This window comes from Meles meles, chromosome 15 (assembly GCF_922984935.1).
Source record: "Meles meles chromosome 15, mMelMel3.1 paternal haplotype, whole genome shotgun sequence".
In the NCBI taxonomy this organism is placed as follows: Eukaryota; Metazoa; Chordata; class Mammalia; order Carnivora; family Mustelidae; genus Meles; species Meles meles.
Genome location: NC_060080.1, coordinates 35,004,794 through 35,025,679, shown reverse-complemented (window position 1 = coordinate 35,025,679; position 20,886 = coordinate 35,004,794). Strand labels below are relative to the sequence as shown.

Here is a 20,886-nt window from a genome sequence, read left to right as displayed (position 1 = left end):
CTAGAAAAGGGGCAATGGCAGGAACGTATACTGATTCAGACGCCGGCAAGACCCTATGTGCATCAAACTACAAAGGAGCATGGCAGAGCCCTGTAGCTGGGAACTAAGCTAACTCTTATGCACTCTACATTTGAAACCACATTTAAACATAGTAAGGATGGAAATTCAGGAATCTCAATTATGAATTTTGTGTTCAGGTACCTGACAGGACTGTAAGCCACCTGAGGAATGTGTCTGCAAAGTAACAGCTGAAATGTTGTATTAAATGATGGGCGATAGCCTCTAAAAAAGGGCCAAGGAACCACATCTCAGGATAAGACTAGTACCATTGGGTAGGAAAATCAGTCAAGTATTTAGCGCTAGAAAAGACACGTCTCTTCATTTAAATTCATACGCTTTTTATGAGACAAAAATCTATACATGACCTGCAGCTTTTCCTTAGTTTGTGTCTTGGTGAACTTAACTAAATTGTGCTCAATTAAAAAATTATAGCATCTTTTCCAGTAAAATGCTCTCTTCCACTATTTTTTAATTTTCACCTTTATTTTTACTGTGTTACATTTTTAGTGTTAGCCACCCCAATCTGCTGTGGCAGGATCCCTGATAATGTAGAGAGACAGACTGATTATCTACACCTGGGGATTTCTTTTGGGGAGTTTTTAAATTACAAATTCAATTTTTTATAACGGTTACAAGACTGTTCAGGTTATCTATTTCATCTAGGGTAACTTTTGATAGTTGGTATTTTTTGAGGAATTGGCCCATTTCTTCTAGGTTGTCAAAATTAACATGTAAAATTCTTCATGTATTCTTTTATTATCCTTTCACTGGCTACAGATTCTAAGATAATATCCCATTTTATTCCTAATCTTAGTGATTCCTGTTGTGTCTTCTATTTTTGTCAATCTTGCCTGACTATAAGTCAAAAATTCAAAAGAACAGAGTTCAACAGGAAACCACACACAGACCTGATTTTTTCCAGCATGTTCCATGATTTTCTCATATACTATTTCATTCATGATCTGGAAACGCTTGATAGCTTTTTTCTCTGTGATACCCACATAAGTCTGTTCCAGAGGCACGGGGCGGAAGCTGGAAGTTCAACAGTTAGACAAATGAGGCTTCTGGCATAGAAAACTGGGGAAATAAAATCATTTTCACTGCCCAGGAACGATACTCCTTTCTGGATTCACACCATGTTAAAACCCAAAGACCTTCTAACACCCAATCCAACAAAGCTCCTTGAAAAAGGGGAAGGGCAGCAGGAAGGTCACCCTGGTTAAACTTCTCCCGCTTTTTCTCATACCTGTTGTCAAAGTAGAAGAGGCCTTTGGCAGGATCGACACGCAGGAAGGTAGCCACATCTTCATAGTTGGGGAGGGTGGCACTAAGACCGATGAGTCGGACATCCTCCTGGGTCATCTCAATGTTTCGAATGGCCCTGGCCACCAAAGCTTCTAACACAGGACCTCTGTCATCGTGGAGAAGGTGGATCTCATCCTAAGATGGATGAGGGGGCCACAAATTACCTCTAGGACTAGAAAAATAGAGCCCTCTTTCCAGAGAACAGTCCTGTCTTGTAGTATGTATCAGATATGCCAAATAAGGAAGAAAAGGGATCCCAGCAAGAGAAACCCAAAGGGTGAGACAACGCTCACTAGGAAATACCCCAGGAAATAGCACACTGTGACCACGGAGCTGCATTGCTAGTTTAGTGAAACATATGCTTTAAGGAAAGAAAATCTGATGCTTTAGGTCAATGAGCTCATAAAGATAAAAATTTCTTTACTGAAATGAAGCTTCTGAGCGGACCGTATTTCTATCACAAAAGGCTTCCCCTCTGCGCAGTCATCCTTACTACTCTGTACTTGCAAAAGGCATCATGAATCAAAGAATGAGCTCACCCAGCCTAATGCAGTGCTGTTTTAATTTCAACATGCAGCAGGGCATCTCACTAAAAAGTAGATCAAGTCCCAGGGGCTCTGAACTGAGATTCTCTCCCTCCCTCTCCCTCTAGCTCTCCCGGCTCACGCTCTCTCTCAATAAATAAATAAATATCTTTAAAAAAAAAAAGATTATATTTTAGTAGGTGTGGAATGGGGCCAGGTACTCTGGACCTGTAACAAGACTTTGAACTGGGGCGCCTGGGTGGCTCAGTGGGTTAAAGCCACTGCTTCGGCTCAGGTCATGATCTCAGGGTCCTGGGATCAAGCCCCACATTAGGCTCTCTGCTCAGCAGGGAGCCTAATTCCGCCCCCCCCACCCACCGCCTGCCTCTCTGCCTACTTGTGATCTCTCTGTCAAATAAATAAATAAAATCTTTAAAAAAATAAAAATAACATACACAGTCAGCTAACATGCACTTCACATGTGTTAGATACTGTATTCTTACAACAAAGTATGCTAAAACAAGTTCTTAAAAATATAAAGAAAAAACACATTTACAATACTATACTGTATTCACCTTTAAAAAATCAATATACAAGTGGACTCATACAGATCAAGCTTGTGTTGTTCAAGAGTCCATTATACTTAACTCTGTCACTGCGGCAGAAAAGCAGCTGTGAACCCGATGTAAATAAATGGGTATGGCCATATTCCAAAACCAGTAGCCACAGCTGGCCAACCCCTGCTCTAGGATATGAAAATCAACACACAGGTCCTCCTTCCTGCTCTCCCGGACAACTTACGGAAACTACACTCAGACTCAAAGTCATTTTTGCCTACGTTGCTTCTGTGTATATGGAACACAATCTCCTGACTCCTTCCTCATTCCCTGAGAATGGATTACCCATTTATAAAGCCTTTAATATCCTGGGAAGACACAATCAGTTATGTCTGTTGACATTTATTCCAAAATATTCCAGACATAAAAAAGACACGAGGAACAACATGGCAAACAAATACCATGCACGTCCTCGGAAATGCTTCAATTAGGTGCCAATTCTCATTTAATGGTAACAGCAATGCTGACAACAGCTGTCACCATACAGGCTAGTGACTGGAAGAAAGCATGGAAGAAATGGTCAGCATTAAAACCCAGCTCAGGGGGCGCCTGGGTGGCTCAGTGGGTTGAGCCTCTGCCTTCGGCTCAGGTCATGATCCCAGGGTCCTGGGATCGAGTCCCGCATCGGGCTCTCTGCTCAGCGGGGAGCCTGCTTCCCCTCTCTCTCTGCTCTGCCTCTCTGTCTGCTTGTGCTCTCTCTCTCTGTCAAATAAATAAATAAAATCTTTAAAAAAAAAATAAAACCCAGCTCAGTTGGTTAAGCATTCCACCCTTGATTTCAGCTCAGGTCATGAGACCCAGACCCACGGTGGGCTCTGCGCTCCATGGGGTGTCTGCTTGAGATTCTCTCTCCCTCACCCCCACCCCTCCCTGCTCACTTGCTCACTCTCTTAAATGAATAAATAGATCTTTCAAAAAAAAAAAAAAAAATCCCAGCAAACCCTCCTTGACCAGACATGGTCTCTATATCCCCAAGTACTCCCTGCTCACCAAAATGATGAGCCGCACGAGCTGGGTATAGGTGCGCTCCCCACCCTTGCGGGTAATGATGTCCCACTTCTCGGGGGTGCAGACGATGATCTGAGTGGCGCTGATCTCCTCCTTGCACAGCTGGTGGTCACCAGTCAGTTCTGCAACAGTGATGCCATAGGTGGCCAGGCGCTAGGTGGAGGAGAAGCACATCAGGCAAAAATGCTTGAAAGGGGCCTTGCCATCACACTTTGGGAAGTCTGAGAGGAAGGTACTGGAAGGAGGTATCAACCCAACAGGGAGGTATCAAATGAATTGGACTACAAACACGTATATCTGAAACAAATCAAGTCTGCTTTCAGCAAACAAAGCAGTGATGCCCCAGACCCATCCCCAATACCTCTCCACCCCCTTACCTTTCCGAAACTGCCCACCATCTCCTGCACCAGAGACCGCATGGGAGCGATGTAGATGATCTTGAAGTCATCCACGTTGATAGTGCCGTCCATGTTAATGTGCTTCCCTATCTCTCGGAGCATACACATCAGGGCCACGTTGGTCTTACCCGCACCCTAAGGTGGAAGTCAAGGATGAGAAGGTCTGCTCCCTGCCCTCACTTCCCCAGGCTTATCACCAAAACAGACACAGGAGCATGTCCTGGGAATTGTATCTGACTGTTTAACATCTCTTCCGTCAGAAAAGAAAGAAGTCGGGGCAGGTGGGGGAAGTGCTATGGGCGGACATGGGTGAAGACGAACGATCTCGCCACAGAAAACAGACCGCACTTTCCACCAGAGCAGAGCTGTCAGGACGATGCTTACCGTAGGCGCGCACAGCAGGAGGTTCTCGTCCGTCTCCAGCGCAGCACGGTAGAGTTTACTCTGGATCCGATTCAGGGTTTTGAAGCCCTCAAATCCTGCCTGGGCATACTTGGGCAGCTTCTCCACGGGAAGCAGTTGCTAGAAGAAAGAAACACCATTCACGTCCCGCTGGTAGTGCCCTGGCACAGGCCATTTCAGTGGGATGGCCAGGACCGCACCTCCCAGCACTGCCCCCCACGTCACTCTCCACTGACGGAGATTCAATACTGTTCCCTGGACTCAATCAAAAACACAGGGACCCCTGAAGCGGCTTCCATATCACAGATAAACCATCGATGAGACAAGGCCACATTCTGGCCAATGGGCTAAAATTAAAATCTAAGCTGGAAGGGAGATGAAAACTGAAAACGGAGAAGAGCAATTCGCTCACTTCTTCTGAACCGAAGGGCTTGGGCTTCAGAGCAGGCACGTGCACCTCTTCATAGCCCTTGCGCTGACGACGGAAGGACCCATCAGGAAGCTGACAACGTTTATTGGCCATGAAGTGGCTCCCCTGGGTAAAAACCAGGTCCTCCAAGTCCAGAACCTGCCGTGGAGCCAGTGCCTGGGAGTATAAAAAACAAAAATGCAAAATGAGCAAGGTGAACAAATGCGTTTCCCATCCAGAAGCGCCTTGGAAATGACCCTGAGACTTACCTCTCCACCCTGGTCCAGATCCATTGTTTCCAAGTCTGTGTCCATCCGGGACTGACGCACTCGCTCCCTCCGGGACCTTTCCTCCTGCAATGGGGAAAGGCAAAAGAACAACAATTTGTCACCACTGCGGGTTCTGGTCCCTTTCAGTCCCTGCTTAGCTAAGCCTAACTCACGGGTGCTGACCAGTAAGTCCCAAGACAGAAAGACAGTTCTTTACGTTCAGACACTTGCCACGGGGACAACCAGAATGATGAAATCAAGTGAACAGCTTTAAAGGGACAATGCAGGTGGGCCTTGGTGGCTCAGTCAGTTAGGCATCTGATTTCGGCTCGGGTCATAATCTAAGGAAGGGTCCTGGGATCAAGCCCCATATCAAGATCCCTACTCAGTGGGGAGACTGTTGTCTCTCTCCATCTGCCCTTCCCTCCACTCATGGGTGTGCACACTCTCCTCTCTCTCAAATGAATAAGTAAAATCTTAAAAAAGAAAAAACAAACTTTCCTCTAAAAATATATATATATAAAAGGACAATGCATAGTACAAGGATTTCAAAAGTAGATGTTCAACAATTCAGCATCAAGGGCTAACACTTGGGGCACCTGGGTGGCTCAGTGGGTTAAAGCCTCTGCCTTTGGCTCAGGTCATGATCCCAGGGTCCTGGGATCGAGCGCCGCTTCGGACTCTCTACTCGGCGGGGAGCCTGCTTCCCCTCCTCTCTCTGCCTGCCTCTCTGCCTACTTATGATCTCTGTCTGTCAAATGAATAAATAAAATCCTTTAAAAAAAAGGGGGACGAGGGTTAACCCTAAGGGTAGAAGTGTGGGTTCTGTGTTCAGCCAACATACGTGTTCTATCCCTACATTTTCAGGAGATACCATGATTTACTGTGTAAACTGTGAAGGGCCCATGGTGCTGGTGAAGACAGCAGGCGGCCGGCCGTCTCTTGACCACACCAATGTGAATGTGTGAATTCTAATTTCTACCTGTGACAAACCTCAAAGAATTCAGAGAGATACTTTACTTCTTCAACCGCCCCCCCTTTGTAAGATTTTATTTGAGAGAGATGGTGCACACAGAACAAGAGGGAGAGAGAGAGAGTGCACGAAAGCAGGGTGAGGGAGAGGGCAGAGGGAAAAGCTGACTACCCATTGAGTGGAGTTCCACCCCAGGACCCGGGGATCATGACCTGAGCCAAAGGCAGACACTTAATGACTGAGCCACCCTGGCACCCCTCAACATCGCCTTGTAATAGGAATTCAGCTTTACGCTACAATTTTTCTCAGAGAGAAAGCGTGCATGAGTGGGAGGGGCAGAAGGAGGGAAAATCCCAAGCAGGCGCCACACTCAACTTAGAGCCCAACATGGGTCTTGATCTCAAGGCCCTGAGGAGCATGGCCTGAGAAGAAATCAAGAGTCAGACACTCCTAAGCCACAATCTTCTAACTGATGTCTCTTTTCCAAAGCAACACTCTAGCTCGGGAATCAGACAGATAAACCAACCCAGGTCTTACCCGGATCAGATCCTCCTTTTCAGTCTCGTGGAGCTGGTAGAGGAACTTGGAGAGCTCTGGATCGGCTTCCATCTTTCCCATGATCCTTTCCTTTTCGGCTTCACTCTGTGCACTGGCCAGTAAGGTGCAGTATAAAACTGCCAACGGCAAAAGGAAGAAAGGGAAGGTGAGCAGGAGGGGGCTGCGGTAGAAAGCAAGCTAACCGAAACAGGCGCCGAAGCTATAGAAGTTAAGCATCTCCTTCACACACACACACACACACATCACATACGTGCTCCAGAAAGGACCACTGTATACTCACTCATCATCCTGTGCTGTCGCAACACTTTAATAAAATCGAATGTGTTGAAACCAAGGAGCAGAACCAGCTGGTTCTCACACTCCCGATCATCACTGGCCGTCTGCAGAGAGAAGGTAACACCACTAGTAAAAGCCCATCTGCCTCATCCACTGTCCCATCCGCTAAAACACATACACGAGCACAAAACAACATCTTGGCCGTACCTTCAAGATCTCCAACACTTCATCTGCCTTCTTCTGTGACACAATGGCATCATCATAGAAGCGACTGAGTTGCCGCTGTAGCCAAAATGCATCAATATCCCGAGGGTGCAAATCCTTCTTCTTGGAACTCATCAGTTCCCCTGAGGCTACAAGCTACGGAAGTAACCGGGTCGTTAGCTCACACCATGTCTCTGTCTGCCCAACTGCTTTCCCATAATCCTGCAACAAAATTCTCCTTGCCACCCAGAGTCTACCAGCCTTTGAAGACTTCCCAGAATTAAAAACAAAAACAAAAAAAAACAAAACCCTGTTATATCGAGTTCAGAAGCATACCAAACTAACATTTCATCAAAACATGCCTTTGGGAAGAATGAGTGACTGAAATCTTAATAAAATCAAGACATTGAAAAGTTTATTATGGGGGCACCTGGGTGGCTCAGTCATTGAGCATCTGCCTTTAGCTCAAGTCATGATCCCAGTATTCTGGGATCAAAGCCCCATATCAGGCTCCCTGCTTGGCAGGAAGCCTGTTTCTCCTTCCCCCACTCCCCCTGCTTGTGTTCCCTCTTTCACTGTATCTCTGTCAAATAAATAAATAAAAATCTTAAAAAAAAAAGTTTAATATGGCTCCTATAAAAGGCTACCTTGGTAAGTTAATATATAACAGGACCTAAATAGGAGAAACAAACACTACACCCAGAAATCACCTACCTTGCAGCAAAGGGCAAGAAAGAGCCGTACTTACGTTAGCCGAGAGAGTGCAACGCACCACAGCCTCGTCCCCTTCCATGTCATCATCAGACGCCTCTTCTCGAACCTCTCCATACACATCTTCATCACCTTCCTACAAAAATAGCCCAACACCAATTCATGATTTGGAGGTGACCCTAACATCACCACAGACCCTCTCCCTTGCGTCCCTTAAAATTAGCTCCATGGCTGGAACAATGGCTCTGGGGGGAAACCAACAGCTTCCCGGAGCCAGGGTCAGCCTTATTCCAGAGTACATGTAACTGAATGATCTCATTACCCTAAGTCCACTTGGCACGGGTTCACAAGATGCTTCTACTCTCTCTTCTGCCTCTCCCCTTAGGCTGCCACAGTGGCAACCAACTGGATCACGGTCTCTCTCGTATACGCATAATCAATAAATGAAAAAAACAGAGCTATCAACTAACAGGAGGGAAGAACGATAAAGAAACTACGCTTGGGAAAACACACAGTGATCCAGAGATGTGGAGACCATTTAGCTCACGCTCCACTGTCTTTACTCACACTCTCTCACACTGTAAGTACTCAGTACTTAGCACAGGATCGGGTTACACACTGTAAGTTCTCAGTACTTAGCACAGGATCGGGTTACACACTGTAAGTTCTCAGTACTTAGCACAGGATCGGGTTACACACTGTAAGTTCTCAGTACTTAGCACACTCTCGTACACTGTAAGTACTCAGTACTTAGCACAGGATCAGGTTACAAAGAGATACTTAATCAGAAAGCATCTGATAAATGAATGAATGCTACAAGTAAAGCACTCCCCTATAGTTTGTTGCCACTTTTTTTTTAGGTTTTAAGTAATCTGCACCCAATGTGGGTCTCAAACTTAAAACCCTAATATCCAGAGTTGCAAACTCTACTGACTGCACCAGCCAGGCATCCCTAGTTAACCAAATTTTATGATTTTAAATAGCAACAAACCTGGAGCACATGCAACTCTTGATCTCAGGGTTGTGAATTCGAGCCCCACGTTGGGTGCAGAGATTACGTAGAAAGAAACTTAAAAAAAAAAAAAAAAAAAAAATCCCATAATGGCACCTGGGTAGTGTAGTCGGTTAGCGAACCAACTCTTGATTTCAGCTCCGGTCATGATCTTGAGGGTCCTGGGATCAAGCCGCAGGTTGGGCTCTGCACTCAGCATGGAGTCTGCTTGACATTATCTCTCACTCTCCCTCTCTCCTCCCACTCATGCTCTCTCGCTCTTTCCAAAAAAATAAATAAATCTTAAAAAAAAAAAATCCTATTAACTACACTGCAGTAAGCAGCTTAGCAGTCACCCACTTCAGGCATCTTATTTAGCAGATGGAGGAACAAGCAAAATGAACTGCCTGAGATACAGGGCCAAACTTCAGATCTCATGGGTCCCAGCTGGGGGCTCTTTCCTCTGACTCTCCTGTGCTACCCCTGCTTCCGGTCTTACCTGGTATATGAGATTTTTTTTTTTTTTTTATATATTTTATTTTATTTATTTGTCAGAGAGAAGGAGAGAGAGAGAGAGCACACAGGCAGGCAGAGAGGCAGGCAGAGGTGGAGAGAGAAGCAGGCTCCCTGCCGAGCAAGGAGGCCATGCGGGACTCGATCCCAGGACCCTGGGATCATGACCCAAGCTGAAGGCAGCGGCTTAACCCACTGAGCCACCCAGGCATCCCGGTATATGAGATTTTGAGGCCAGCACCTTCCCTGAGCCAAACTTGTCCACTGAGAACCATAAAGCAATTCTAAAAATTTTTTTAAGTGTCCCACGTGTTCCTATTTAGTTATACTCAAGAATTATTATTATTATTTTTTTTTTTTTATTTATTTGACAGACAGAGATCACAAGTAGGCAGAGAAACAGTCAGAGAGAGAGAGAGGAGGAAGCAGGCTCCCTGCCAAGCAGAGAGCCAGATGCGGGACTCGATCCCAGGACCCTGAGATCATGACCTGAGCCGAAGGCAGAGGCTTAACCCACTGAGACACCCAGGCGCCCCTATACTCAAGAATTCTGATGAGGCGGTAAACTTCAGCGGCTGCTGCAACTGTTAGAGAACCATGTACGTAACAGGCCCATGTTCCTGGGCCAATGTGCATGGTTTAGCAACTGGCGGCAAGACACAGTACAAAAAAATGGAAAATTCTCACAGTAAGATTGAAATGGACTAAAACATAGTGGTGTATACCCTTGATAAAAGTATACAATGTACTTTTTGTCTTTCTTTTTGCTGACCCACTTGGTTAGTTTTAAATTATTATGTTTACATTTATAAGCATAAATTTGCTTTATAAATCCCTAAAGATAACTGTAGCAAATTTTTAGCAGAATAAGATTTATGAGGCACCTGAGTGGCTCAGCTGTTAAGTGTCTGCCTTCAGCTCAGGTCACGATCCCAGGGTCCTGGGATCCTGCCCCGCATCAGGCTCCCTGCTCAGCAGGAAGCCTGCTTCTCCCTCTCCCACTCCCTATTTGTGTTCCCCTTCTCACTGTGTCTCTGTCAAATAAACAAATAAAACCTTAAAAAAAAAAGAATAATATTTATGCCCAAAGTTGACACCCACACAACACCATGAAAAATTATCTGGCTTAAGCTAGGGAGCTTCTTTACACCAGAAGTGGTCCCCTCACCTTAACAATTTCAAAAAGCAAGAAGACAATGTGTTGATTTGCTTTATCACTCACCTCCTCATCAGACTCAAACTGGACATTCACACCATATGTCTCATCAATGTTGTCATCTGCAACAATAAGGGATTAGAAAAAGACAATAGTAAATTAGCGAAATGAGGCACCATGGAGCTAATTCCTCCCCAACTACCTGACCTACCCAGCCATATACCTATGGTCTCAGGACCCACAGATGAAGACACTTAACAAAAGAGTCATTCATACTGCCACTTCTCTAACCCACCAACATTGGACACAGCCCCACTCTGCTTCAACTACCTGAGCACACCCCACCCCCACCCCCACATAAGCTCTGCCCAAGTTTTCCCCTCGGTTCTATACAAAAGGTCTTAAGACTAAGAAACAGCTGTTATAATCTAAGGACTTAGATTCATGGAGCACAAGTCCTCAAACACCAAACAGATTATGGGAACTCAAGGACACATTCAGAGGTTTTAATGATAGAGGCCTGAAAATCAAGTTTAGAGATCAAAAGCAACCACTTAATGTGATATGGACATAAAGAGCTCAGTTACCCATATTCTGGATTTCCTTGTCTCCACCGTAGTCTGTGATCTTTTTGCCCAAATTCACTAGCACATGATATCTAGTATCATCTGTCTGACCCAACAGCAAGTCTATCTCCTTTCTTCTTTCCTTGTCCCGAAGCTTTTCATTCTTCAGGACAGCTAGAACTTCATCAGCTGCCCCACAAAGGATATCACGTGGCTGGTGACAAAAAAAAATAATAATTTAGAAAGAGTCACAGAATATCACCGGCCAGCTTTATGTAACAATGGGATATGAAGACCCATATCTCTTTAAAACCCGAATACCAGGTTCTGACCATTTTCATTACTATTAACTAAAAAACACAACAACTGTAGGAAAACCCATCTGTTTTTAAAAAGATTAGGTAGGTGGTCACAGGAAGTAGGACCCAGCTTCCACAACAGTCTGGGGCATTTCTCCAGGTGACAGAGACACTGCTCAGTGCTCCTCCAGCCCACAAAATTTTGGTAATTCTTGGTAATTTACTTTACCAAAGTAAAACTTTGATAATTCTTCGTCCTCACCAGAGCCTCTGAGACTCATAGAGACCCTTAATCTAATCCCACAAGTATAATGGTCAAGAGCATGGATTCCAGATATAGAACACCCAGGCTCATATGGTGGCCCTGCTAAATACTACCTCTGTGACATGGGAAAATTACCTAACTACTCTTTGCCTTTTATCTCTGACTGATAAAATGGAAAATGAGGGGGCGCCTGGGTGGCTCAGAGGGTTAAAGCCTCTGCCTTTGGCTCAGGTCATGACCCCAGGGTCCTGGGATCAAGCCCTGCATTGGGCTCTCTCCTTGGCGGGAGCCTGCTTCCTCCTCTCTCTCTCTCTCTGCCTGCCTCTCTGCCTACTTGTGATCTCTCTCTGTTGAAAACTAAATAATAAAAAATCTTAAAAAAAAAAAAAAGTGGAGTCATGCAGTATTTGGAAAAAAAAAAAAAAAATGGAAAATGAGTATTAATTGCACCTAGTCACAGAGCTAATGTGAGGACTGAAAGCAAGCACGAAAGGTGCACTTCTACAAACTGCTATGGCCCACACAGAAAAATCCACAGACAAGGTTCTTCTGGTACCTCCCCGCTGTGACTCTCTCCCTCTCCAAAAACGCAGCTTCACTGGCTTCCTCACCTGGTCTCCAAGGGCAGCCTGGATGAAGCTGAGCAGCACCTCATAGGTCTCCCGGGTCTCTTTAGTCTTGGGCTTATAGATGATGCCCACCATCTCATCAATGCCCTCGGACAGCAGGGTATAACCCTTCATCTTGTTAATGTCATGTCGGTCCTCATCACGCTTTCTTCGCCTAATGAACACATGATGTTTAACAAGCATAACCTACACCCCAAAAGGCAAAACTAAATCAAGCCTACCCTCCTCTCCTCAGCTTCATGGCACACAAGTAATATTTAAATTTTAAATTTAAATTTTAAATTTAATTAAATTTAAATTTTAAATTTTAATTTTAAATTTAATTTAAATTTTAAATTTAAATTTTAAATTTAATTTAATTTAAATTTTAAATATTTAAAAACATGAATCTGGGGCACCCGGGTGGCTCAGTGGGTTAAGCTTCTGCCTTTGGCTCAGGTCATGATCTCAGGGTCTTGGGACCGAGCCCCACCCGCATGGGGCTCTCTGCTCAGAAGGGAGCCTGCTTCCCCCCCCCGCCCCCGCCTGCCTCTCTGTCTACTTGTGATCTCTATCAAATAAATAAAATCTTTTTTTTTTTTAATATTTTATTTATTTGACAGAGAGAAATCACAACTAGGCAGAGAGGCAGGCAGAGAGAGAGGAGGAAGCAGGCTCCCCGCGGAGCAGAGAGCCCGACGCGGGGCTCGATCCCAGGACCCCGGGATCATGACCTGAGCTGAAGGCAGAGGCTTTAACCCACTGAGCCACCCAGGCGCCCCAATAAATAAATAAAATCTTTAAAAAAAAAAACATGAATCTGTACCTCAGCAAATGATTCCCATTCAGCCTTTTTTTTTTTTTTTTTTAAGATTTTATTTATTTCAGAGAGTGACAGAGAGAAAGAGCACGAGCAGGGGGAGGGGAAGGGGGAGGGGAAGAGGGAGACGAAGATTCCCCACCGAGCAGGGAGCCCAATATGGGACTCAATCCCAGGACCCCAGGATCATGACCCAAGCCAAAGGCAGATGCTCAAGCAACTGAGCCACCCAGGTGTCCCTCCACTAGGCCACCTTTATGGGAACACAGTAACAGGAAGGAAATCCTTTGTTATTCTCTTTAGATGCAATAAATGTTGCAATGAGACAGCCTCCTCATTCATTTGAAAAAGGACAACCCTTCTTACTTGGCATGACAACACTATTTAAAAGAATTTCGACTTGCCACCTCTCACATACATTTTCTTTTTCCAGCCACAGAAAGAGGCTCCAAAAGAATCTACTGCCATTGATTCCCAACAAATTATACCGAACCTGGAAAGGAAGCCATACTCTGCAAAGTGGAGAACCAGTGATGTATTAACTCATTCCAAATATATCTAATCAAGGGGGGGCCTGGCTGGCTCAGTCAAAAGAGCATACAACTCGATCCTGGAGTTGTGGGTTCAAGCCCCATGCTGCAGAAATTACTTAAAAATAAAATCTTAAAAAAAAAAACACAAAAACCCAAATATAACTAATTAAAACTGGGCCTACCAATTTTTGAGACTTCATCATGGGAGAGAAGAGACAAAGATATCAGGGATTTCAAAATATAAAGATAAAGTTAAGTTCAATGATCATTTCAGTTTTGAAATACACTCCCCCCCCCAATACAAAAAACACAACAGAAACAAAAAAACAAACAACCTGTCTTTCATATTATGGATACCTGAATATTAGTCCATACCAACAAAAGCAGGAAGTGGGCAACATCAGAGGAAAGAAGAAGGTAGGAAGTTTATAATGGAAGAAAAAGAGTTAATGAGACAGGGAATAGCAAGGGTCTTGAAAATACTGTGGAAAAAATTAAGATCTCTCTATGGATCAGAAACATATATATTAGAAAAAGATCTAAAAGTTGTTTTCTCAGGGCGCCTGGGTGGCTCAGTTGGTTAAACGTCCAACTTTTGATTTTGGCTCAGGTCATGATCTCAGAGTGATGGGATCAAGCCCTGAGTTGGCTATTGCTCAGCAGGGAATGCGTCTGTCCCTCTCCCTCTGCTCCTACCCCTGCTCTGTCTCCCAAATAAATAACCAAACAAAATCATTATAAAAGTTGTTTTCTCACTTTAGTACTCATCTTGCACTGAACATTTCAGCAAAAACACTGGTCAAATGCTCAAGAAAAGGTGGATTTTGTATCCCCCCCCCCAATCATTTTCTCCTTGGTACTCACTTGGCTCTTCTTTCCTCCTGCATCTGTGGTTTGGTCCGTTGAGCCTTATCTCCCATCCGGGTGCCCTCCAACTTCCCAACCAGGGACAGCACCTCTCCCGTGGGTTCATCCCGCCGGGTCCGATCAATGAGAGAGCGGTCAGCTTGGAGGACAAGATTCGAGTTCTGAAAAGATCACAATGTTATCCAGGTACTGACAGGAGTAGGGCCACTTCCTGTATCACAGGAATACGACTTGATAATTTCAAAGTTAGTAAGAACTGCAGCAACTAAGTGCTGATAAGCACATTCGGAATAAGAGATTTTCCTCAAGATGAAAGAGCGCCACACAACTGCACACGGGGAAAGAGCGATCAAATCAACTGAACGATCCTGGCTCCTAATACTACCCGCGATAACCCACACCTGGGAAAAGTGCTGCACGCTGGGGGTGACACAGAAGGGGGCGGGTGTGGAGCCGAGGGGACAGGGAATAAACACTCCTAGCAGAGCTCTTAGCCTATCCCGCCCGCCCTAGTCCCTACTGGGGTTATTCATGTCGCCATGTACCCCACCTTCGCCCGGATCTGATTTCGACTCCGTTTTCGTGGTTCACCTGCAGGCCTTCAAACTAGAACCTCCGCCTCCCGCTCCCCAGTGGGTTTCCTAGCCTGGGTCCTTCCCCGAGCCCACACGCACCGCCTTGTACTCGTACTGCAGGCTACGGGCGGTCACATCCGCCATGACCCCTGCTGTTCGGGGATCTCAGAGTCCGCTCCCCTCACCGCACGCTACCAAAACCGTTGCTGCCCGCTCCCGCTCCCGCTCCGCCGCAACAACGCAGGACCGACGCACAGGAGAGGGAAAGAGACGAGCCCCTTCCGCTTCCGGGTCGCGCGCCAGAAGTGTGGGTGGGGCGTGTGTACGGAGCTGACCCGCGGCCTTCTGGGTGGGGTGGGCGGGGCCGAGGCCCCCGGATCCGCGAATCCGCTCACCCCGGTCTCGGGCTCCGGCCACTTCTTGCGACTTCAGGCCCACCGCGGATAGGCTGTCTTCGCGGTACTACTTCCAGGAGCCCTCACATCATAGCGAAACGTCCTCCTGCTTAGTCCCTCTCCTCGCCCAAGAGCTTTTCTTTTTTTTTTTTCTTTTTTTTTTTTTTTTATTTATTTGACAGAGAGATCACAAGTAGGCAGATAGGCAGGCAGAGAGAGAGGAGGAAGCAGGCTCCCCACGGAGCAGAGAGCCCGACGCGGGGCTCGATCCCAGGACCCTGAGATCATGACCCGAGCCGAAGGCAGCGGCTCAATCCACTGAGCCACCCAGGCGCCCCAAGAGCTTTTCTACCTGCTTCTTCCTCACTGGCCACCGTCCCGTGTGAGCTGTGCTGGAGAGGGGTACCAATCTGCTTCTTTTCCAGATGAGGAACCCGAAGCACCACCCAGCGAGAGATTTAATAGTGTGTGTGAGAATTACTGGTATCCTCCTTTGGGTTTCAATTCTGTATTTAACAATTGAAAGAAAACTCTCACCCGTTCCACCTAAAACCCATACGTCTCAACAAGACCCTCGTTCTGGGCCGGCCCGGGCCCCCTATTTGCACCCAAATGTTTGTCTCATTCCTTCGCAGAGCCCAAGGCAGCTAGCTGCGGGCAGGACCAGCTCCCTGAAGACAGTGACTTAATTTCTTCCTCAGCATCAGAGTCCCCGGGGCCAGGAGGCACCGCTGCCTTCCCACCCTGAGTTAACCATCCTGTTCTCACCTGTGGAATGGCAACTATGAGCTGAACGTTACCTCACTTAGAGCCTGTTGAAAAAGGAATGAAAGGGAAAATCCGTAGTAAGCCAGAGGAATGCATCCTCTATAGCAGTCTCTGGGCCAAATTTGACCTGCAGGGGTATTTTGTTTGGCCGTTGACTCCTTACTTAAAAATTGGGATAGTTCATGAAAAATCTGGACTTTTAGCATTTATGGAGAAATCAGAAAGCTGGCCACATGAGACCCACATTCCTACCTGGCCTCCTTGCTAATCAGCAACTTGCTGTCTTAGAGGATACACATGCTCCTCCCACTGCTCCTGTTTTCTCATACCTGGCTCCCGTAGACATGTAGTTTGCAGCCCCGACCCTATTTTAGTCTGTCTACCGGGGCCTTCCAAGGGGTAGTCAAGTCCTTGTGGCAGCTCTGCTCCTCAGAGGCTTTGTGACTGTGAGGTCACCTGGTCTCTTGGGGTAAGCATCATTTTGTCATCCTTAAAATTGAGGCAGTAAAACTTCCCCCCTGTATGTGTTGTGATTAAATGAGATAGTGTGTTTAAAAGCACTAGTGAATTAATTGCCTGACTCAAGGTGGGGGCTCACTGAAGGTTATTTGAATCTGAATCCCCAAGACTGACTTTTATTTCGTGGCCATCCTGTGGCTCACTCACCTGACACAAATGTATCTGAAAAATATTTCAGGGATTCTGCTCTGTGTTTCTATAGGAGTGGTATTCATGTTCACAGTCAAGCCTGGGCTGTGGGCCTATCTGTGAAACAGAGGAGGAGTGGGGAGTGACTGCTCATGGGAATAAGTTTTCTTGCTGGGGTGTTGGTAATGTTTTAGATTATGGGGATAGGTGCACAACTCAATGCATATTAAAAATCATTGAATCATGCATCTTTTTTAAAAAAGATTTTATTTATTTGAGAGAGTACAAGCAAGAGACCACAAGCAGGGGGAGAAGGAGAGGCAGACCCCTGATACCGGGCTCAATCTTAGGACCCTGAGACCATGACCTGAGCCAAAGGCAGTCGCTTAACTGACTTAGCTACCCAGGCGCCCCTGAATCATACATTTTAAGTGAAAGAATTGTGTGGTATATAAATTATAGCTCAGTGAAGGTGTTTTGTTTTGTTTTTTAATTTTAACAGGATTATCCCCAGGAAGCTGAAGGACCCAGAGCACCCTGAGAAGCACAGACCCTTGGTGGGGGGTGTTCCTTACCAAGTTGGGTTCAGCTTTATTTTTCTTCCAGTCTATGTGTGCCCCATTGTGCTGCCTCTGCCCAGAGATTCAGAATTCCATATTCCCTAGTGCCAGCCTGGACACAGGGTTACTTAGGCTCCTGGACCCTGCATTCCTATATCTTAAGACCTGTCATTTCATTTAGTAACCTCTCAAATATGTGCACTAAACTTTGTGAGCACTGTTAGGGACTCAGAGAAAAACAAAATGCAGTTAGAACCTTTGAGAAGTTATAGTCTTGGAGAAATGAAATGTAACAGTAACTGCAATTAAAAAGCTGAGTGGGGATGTCTGGGTGGCTCAGTCAGTTAAGATCCAACTCCTGGTTTTGGCTCAGGTCAGGATCTCAGGGTTTTGAGATCGATCCCTATGTCAAGCTCCACGCTCAGCAGGGAATCTACTCAAGATTCTCTCTCTCCCTCTCCCTCTGCACCACCCCATCACTCTCTCGCTCTCTCTCAAATAAATAAACCCTTTACAAAAATTTTTAATTAAAAAAAAAAAAAGGCTGGGGTCCCTGGGTGGCTCAGTCAGTTAAGTCTCTGCCTTCATTTCAAGTCATGATCCCAAGGTCCTGGGATCAAGCCTGGCACAGGAGCTCTCTGCTCAACAGGGAACCTGCTCCTCCCTCTCTCGCTGCCTGCCGCTCTGCCTGCTTGTGCGTTCTCTTGCTCACTCTGTCAAATAAATAAATAAAATCTTTAAAAAATAATTTAAGAAAATGGAAGGTACCCCCCAAAAAATCCCATGTGATCCATACCTCCTCACCTCTCCCCCTTAACTACAGCTCCCCAGCACCGCCTCTGTCAGAAAGTCTCTCCTTCCTATCCTGCACCCTGCTCCATTGCAGAGTATTCAGGAAACTAGCTCCCCATAAACATCCCCCGCCAAAAAACAACAGTGCAGCAATAGCCACAAGGGAGCGTTGTGGGAGGTCAGAGCAGCCCCCTGATTCAGGAGAATGAGCAAGGAGAGTTTACAGTGGTAAAGGATGTCTAGGATTTCAATAGAGGCAAGAAGGGGGGAGATTTCAAGGCAATACAGAAGAAGCAAAGGATGAAATGAAGGTGGGAAGACAAAGACATGTCCTAGGAACTGTTAGGAACTCAATTCAGTTGAGTGAAGGGCAAATGTAAGGAATGGAACAATGTAATATAATTTGGGTAGATAAAATTTAGAATCTCTTGAAAACATAATGCCATTGTAAAGAGTTTTTACTTTAGTCTAGGAGACCATAGGAACCCATACGGATTTCTGGGCGGGTGGGGAATGGATTTTTTTTTTTTTTTTGCAGTTTTATAGCAGGTGTTAGATTAGAGGGAATGCATCTAGGTTAAGCAAAAACTTACAATTTATCACATGGCAAGCATTTGCATAGTACCACTTTAGCATACACAGTCTCATTTAATCCCCATAAAGCCCTATTAGATATAATTCCCCCATTTTAGCAATGAAGAAATCAAGGCCCAGAGAAGATAACTGACTTGCCTGGCCTCACCTACCTCAAAGCCAGGCTGTCTTATTCCAGACCCCCTGTACAGAGGCTTCCTCCCAGAGCTGGGCATGAGGAAGGTGATTCCCATGCTGCTAGGTAAGGTGTAGTTGAGAGACTAGGATGTAGGAGGGGATCAGAAACAGGAAGTACAACTGGAGGGGTACTGAAGGAGGCACAGCAAGAGATGTGTACCTGATGGGCGTACCACAGGCAGAGGTAATAGAACGTTAGAAAGAGGAGCAAAATTCAAAGGGATTTGGTGTGTCTCTGGTGTGTCCAGGAAGCCCTTAGTTTGCTGGAACCATTGGGGTTGGATAAGAGGAGTACTGGGTCACCAAAAAGCCCCTGGAAATTTGTGTACTTGGTGGTGAAATGCCTCCTGATCTAGGATTGAACATTAACATTCTGGGGTTTGAGTGAGGCTGACTTGAATGACCCCAGTAAACACCATGTCCTTTGTGGAGAAGGGATTCAGTAGATGGACGTTCCCTCTCCATTTGCCTAGAATATCAGTTCACCCAGTCATGCACACTTTTCAATTAGCAATAATCGCGCCTCGGATAAACCTCATTGGCTACGATACTGCCACTGCGCAAAGCTAGTCATGCACACTTTTGAACTCCATTCCTTTACTTCTTCATTTAGCAAAATTTTATTGTCTCCTCTGTGCCAGTCATCACACCAGGTTCCAGGCCTGCACCAGCAAACAAGATCTATTCTAGGCAGGTGACTATTTAAGATTGAACCATGGAGTGACAAAATTGATTTTCTAATTAATTCATCTGGTGTACATCTCTAAACAGGCTTTGCTCCCTTTCAGGTCTTTGCCACAGGAAGCAATGTCCTCATTTTAACCAAGAGGCAGTTTGATGTAGTGATTAAAAGCATGATCTCTTGTGTCAGGCTGCTGGGGTTCAAATCCCAGCTTCACCTTTTCCTAACTGTGCAATCTTAGGTCTGTTCTTGCTGCCTCAGGTGCACCCTCTGTTGAATGGAGATAGTTTTACCTACTCCTTAGGGGTGCTGGGCACCTAGAACTCCGCCAGGAAATAGTAAGGGTAAAGGACTGTCCGACCGAGCTGCGTTTCTCAAAAGCATTTATGAAGTACTTTGTATCTGGAGGCAGTCTGTGACTGAACACGGGAACGCTGTCTCATTCTGTCATATCCTTGCTTATTATAAATGGTCTTACTGGATGGCCCTTCCATCCAAAACTTGGCTCTAAATGACTGTTGGCTCTTCTCCAAACTCCAGCCATCACGTGGGAGATGACAGTTGGCCAGGACAAGGAATACCCAGTAGTGTGGCTATAGGTTGGGTGGCCTTGCCAGAATGTTGTGGGTTGGGGCCACTTTGTTAGGCTAAGTATGTCACCTCACCAGGTGACTGATTCGCAGACCTCCTGAGATCTCATTTTGGAGTGCAGGTTGCCATATGCTTGTTGAGAAATGGAATAATATCCTAACCATATATGAGGTGGACTCCTTGTAAAGCCAGCCACATATCAAGGTGCGGCTCATACTGGTTCTGTGAGGGATCCATTCCCAATGAGGCACTTGGTGGCTTGCAGTTTCAAGGACTGGCTTCTGCCACAGATGGAGAACAGACAGTTGTAACAAGCTGAGTATCCTACTTGCCCTGGGAAGCTCCTGTTAGGCTTTCCCTCTCCCTACTATCCCATTCTCTCCAGTTTCCATTACAGAGTAGAGCTTTTAAAAGCAAAAACAGGGGTAGCTGACTGGCTTCATTGGAAGAACATGCAACTCTCGATCTCAGGGTTGTGAGTTCGAGCCCCACATTGGGTGTAGAGATCACCTAAATAGCAAACTTTAAAATAAAGAAAGAAACAAAGGAAAAAAAGAGAAAGAGTAAATAGGCCGTATCTGCACTGCATCTTACCACACCCCTGCTGGTCTTCCTCTCTGGGCCCTGATTTTCTTTGTTCTTGACAGCTGCAAGTTTCTGCCCAGTAAATTTCCCATACCCCAGACTGCCAGCTGGGATGAAATCCAAGTCCCAAGCCCCAGTGATCTTTCCCTGAGGCACTGTAGCCTTACCTGTGTATCCAACCAACTTT

At 45.8% G+C, this 20,886-nt stretch overlaps 1 protein-coding gene and 1 non-coding gene across 2 annotated transcripts in view; both read right to left on the bottom strand.

Moving 5' to 3' along the window:
- SNRNP200 (small nuclear ribonucleoprotein U5 subunit 200) overlaps positions 1 to 15,168 on the bottom strand; it is a 30,401-nt gene extending 15,233 nt beyond the window's left edge. The window contains exons 1-16 of the mRNA XM_045978981.1: positions 15,007 to 15,168; positions 14,330 to 14,493; positions 12,116 to 12,287; positions 10,962 to 11,154; positions 10,441 to 10,496; positions 7,752 to 7,850; positions 7,007 to 7,159; positions 6,804 to 6,903; positions 6,503 to 6,639; positions 4,993 to 5,076; positions 4,727 to 4,900; positions 4,297 to 4,434; positions 3,892 to 4,047; positions 3,497 to 3,667; positions 1,307 to 1,500; positions 969 to 1,092 (exon numbers count right to left, since the gene is read on the bottom strand). Coding sequence (XP_045834937.1) covers positions 969 to 1,092; positions 1,307 to 1,500; positions 3,497 to 3,667; positions 3,892 to 4,047; positions 4,297 to 4,434; positions 4,727 to 4,900; positions 4,993 to 5,076; positions 6,503 to 6,639; positions 6,804 to 6,903; positions 7,007 to 7,159; positions 7,752 to 7,850; positions 10,441 to 10,496; positions 10,962 to 11,154; positions 12,116 to 12,287; positions 14,330 to 14,493; positions 15,007 to 15,051 — 2,160 coding nt within the window. The 5' untranslated portion in view covers positions 15,052 to 15,168. The remainder of the gene's footprint in view (positions 1 to 968; positions 1,093 to 1,306; positions 1,501 to 3,496; positions 3,668 to 3,891; positions 4,048 to 4,296; positions 4,435 to 4,726; positions 4,901 to 4,992; positions 5,077 to 6,502; positions 6,640 to 6,803; positions 6,904 to 7,006; positions 7,160 to 7,751; positions 7,851 to 10,440; positions 10,497 to 10,961; positions 11,155 to 12,115; positions 12,288 to 14,329; positions 14,494 to 15,006) is intronic.
- A 4,094-nt stretch (positions 15,169 to 19,262) lies between these two features.
- On the bottom strand, positions 19,263 to 19,409 carry LOC123926305. The gene has a single exon (XR_006815216.1). It is a non-coding gene; the product is annotated as a U4 spliceosomal RNA (small nuclear RNA).
- Between the last annotated feature and the right edge of the window lie 1,477 nt (positions 19,410 to 20,886).